General features: G+C 36.2%; 1 protein-coding gene across 1 annotated transcript; it reads right to left on the bottom strand.

Moving 5' to 3' along the window:
• Positions 1–399: 399 nt before the first annotated feature.
• On the bottom strand, positions 400–1,888 carry LOC127842826 (N-lysine methyltransferase SMYD2-like). Its single transcript, XM_052372583.1, has 3 exons — positions 1,814–1,888; positions 1,390–1,664; positions 400–760 (listed from the first exon to the last, which is right to left on the bottom strand). Exons 2-3 carry the CDS (start codon positions 1,651–1,653, stop codon positions 608–610), a joined length of 417 nt encoding a protein of 138 aa, XP_052228543.1. The 5' UTR covers positions 1,654–1,664; positions 1,814–1,888; the 3' UTR covers positions 400–607.
• Positions 1,889–2,407: the final 519 nt, after the last annotated feature.

The raw sequence follows: 2,407 nt of genomic DNA, 5'->3' as shown, positions 1-2,407 counted from the left end.
CCCGTTATCGCACGACCCGGCTCGTCTGTTTCAGTAATAATCATTTTCTAAAGACAGCTGCCTGATACACGTTTCTCATATCATATCAGCATGATTTGAATATTTTCGAAATGAAACAATCGGATATACCCTCATCGTGGTAACGGATTTAACGCTAGTGTATGCCTACCAATAACGCAACGTCATTGGTTTTTAATAAAAAAATGTTACTACATGCATACATGTAATTTAAAAAGTTAAACAACGACAATTTTGCTTACAAAATAGTGTAGATTATTAAGGCTTCTACAGACTATATGTGACCGAACTTATTTGTTGTTGATCGACTAATAAATCAGCAGGTTAAAGATACACACTTTAATACATATTTAAAAAAAATACAAATGTCATATCCTGAAAACATTTTTAAATAGAGGATTCAGGGAAAAAAACGTTTCATTTGACAAAATTACAAAAACAATCAATAACATGGTCGATAGTCGGGCATGATATTTTACGTAGAACTGGTAACAGGTAACGAAAATATCGGAGTTATATGTACAAGTAACATGCCACCCTAAACCCAAACGTGAGCAATGTGTCTGTTGGTCTATTCATATCTCAAAGTTCACTGCTTCAACTGCCTCTGCACCAGAAACGTATGCTCGACAACATAGAAAACGTGGTCGTCCTCTGTAGGAAAGATCTGTTGTAATGTAAGCAAACTCAGCTCTGTTCCACCATTGGCCGCAGAAGACTGAGAGGGACCAGTGTCCACCAACTGAAAAAAGAATGATAGTTTCCGAGACGGTATTGTACACCATACAGTTTATAAATCGGGTTTAGGCACTTTGGTTATGTAAGCAAACGGTTGCTATTCACCAAAGTGATTTACAAGTTTTATACAAAAGCGTATGCGATGACTCGTGTCCTAAAATTAGTACATGGTTTCAAAGTTTACACACAAAGTTGTATCTCACGGAAAATCTGAAAACATGTGATACAAATAATCGTATCTATTTTTACTGACCCAAAAGTGACAAATGAAGTTCTAACAATGAATCAACGCATACATCGTTTTAGTAACATGTAATGTAACTTTTTGATCATGTCCAAATAAAATCACAACATAAAACAATTGATTGACTCGCTTCGAATTGTGAATCAAGGATCGAATTCAAAGTGTGTTTTTAATTTGAGCCGTCAAAGCATGCCCAAAGTCAAGATCCTTGAAGAATTTGGCAAACGACGTTGAACATACACAGTGTCTGAGTGAAATGTGTTTTAAATACATAAAATAACTGCACACATAAACTCGCGAACAAACAAAAGTGACTCAAGTAAACAATTAATAACCGTAGCTGGAAGGCATTCTATGTACGCTCAAACATCGTATCATTCCCTTCTTACCCTTTTGCACGACTGCTTGTGGGTTGGCCAGTCGCACGTTTGGCAGGACTTAGAGCAGTAGAACACGTTCATGCACCTTGCGCACGACTGTGTACATCCGGGCAAGTTGCAACGTTTGCAACGTTGTCCATGTGGTCGCAGGGGTGTGGCTTCGATGACCTCATGGTCGTCTGGTCTTGAAGGTCCAACAACGTCTAAAATGTTTGTTTGTTGTGGCATACTATGTCGTTGTAAATCACGAAGCAGCGGTTTCCAGGCGTCCATTTGTGTTCCTTCTAAACGTGTGATTTATATATTTGTATTTTAAAATAAAACGCCCTGTAGATAATATATATAACTAGGCCCGTAATAATATCATGATACAATATTTATACTCATCGAAACGTTTAAAAATATACATTTTTTACAAATACGACGAACTTACAATATGTTTGCAAAACACGTTCATTGGCAGCTGCTTGCTGATCGATGTACTATTTACTTACTACTTATACAAATCAAATCATTTATTGAATGTATTAACGTATTTATTTAAGCATTTATATAAATACGTGCTATCAATTTTCCGAAAATACAATACTGTCAAGTTTAAAAATCATTACGTATTTTTTTTTAAACTGTTACCTTTTTATCACTGCTAAATTGCCCCCCCCCCGACTTATTTAGGTTCAAGTTAGATGACATAGATATGCGCGCTTCGTATCTGAATAACAATAGGTTACTTTCCAGTGGTCTTCATTGTATGCATTTTTTCAACCACAGCCAAGTAGCCATGAATGACAATAGAATATTTGGAAAAGCAAACATGTAGCGCTAGAGAGCTCAGTTGTGTAGTGATATAGTGTCATCGTGGCAGATTTTGCGGCAAAATATTTATGGTTTTCTGTTTAAAATAAGAAATTAAGAAATGTTGGTAATGCAATTATGTTTATCTTTGGAAGTAAGTGACTGAAATGAACGATTTTATGAGTTTAAAGGTCCACGGACCCTTAAGTTCTCTGACTGTCCATTCTCAGCG

The sequence above is a fragment of the Dreissena polymorpha genome, chromosome 8 (assembly GCF_020536995.1).
Source record: "Dreissena polymorpha isolate Duluth1 chromosome 8, UMN_Dpol_1.0, whole genome shotgun sequence".
Lineage (NCBI taxonomy): Eukaryota > Metazoa > Mollusca > Bivalvia > Myida > Dreissenidae > Dreissena > Dreissena polymorpha.
The sequence above is the reverse complement of the archived record's forward strand: the minus strand, read 5'-3'. Positions and strand labels throughout refer to the sequence as shown.

Bases quoted from the DNA above. Each gene is read 5' to 3' on its own strand.
- LOC127842826 (XM_052372583.1), bottom strand. From the start codon at position 1,653: ATGGACGCCTGGAAACCGCTGCTTCGTGATTTACAACGACATAGTATG. The intron at 761-1,389 runs GTAAGAAGGGAA...TTCTTTTTTCAG, and splicing joins ACAAGCAGTCGTGCAAAAGG to TTGGTGGACACTGGTCCCTC.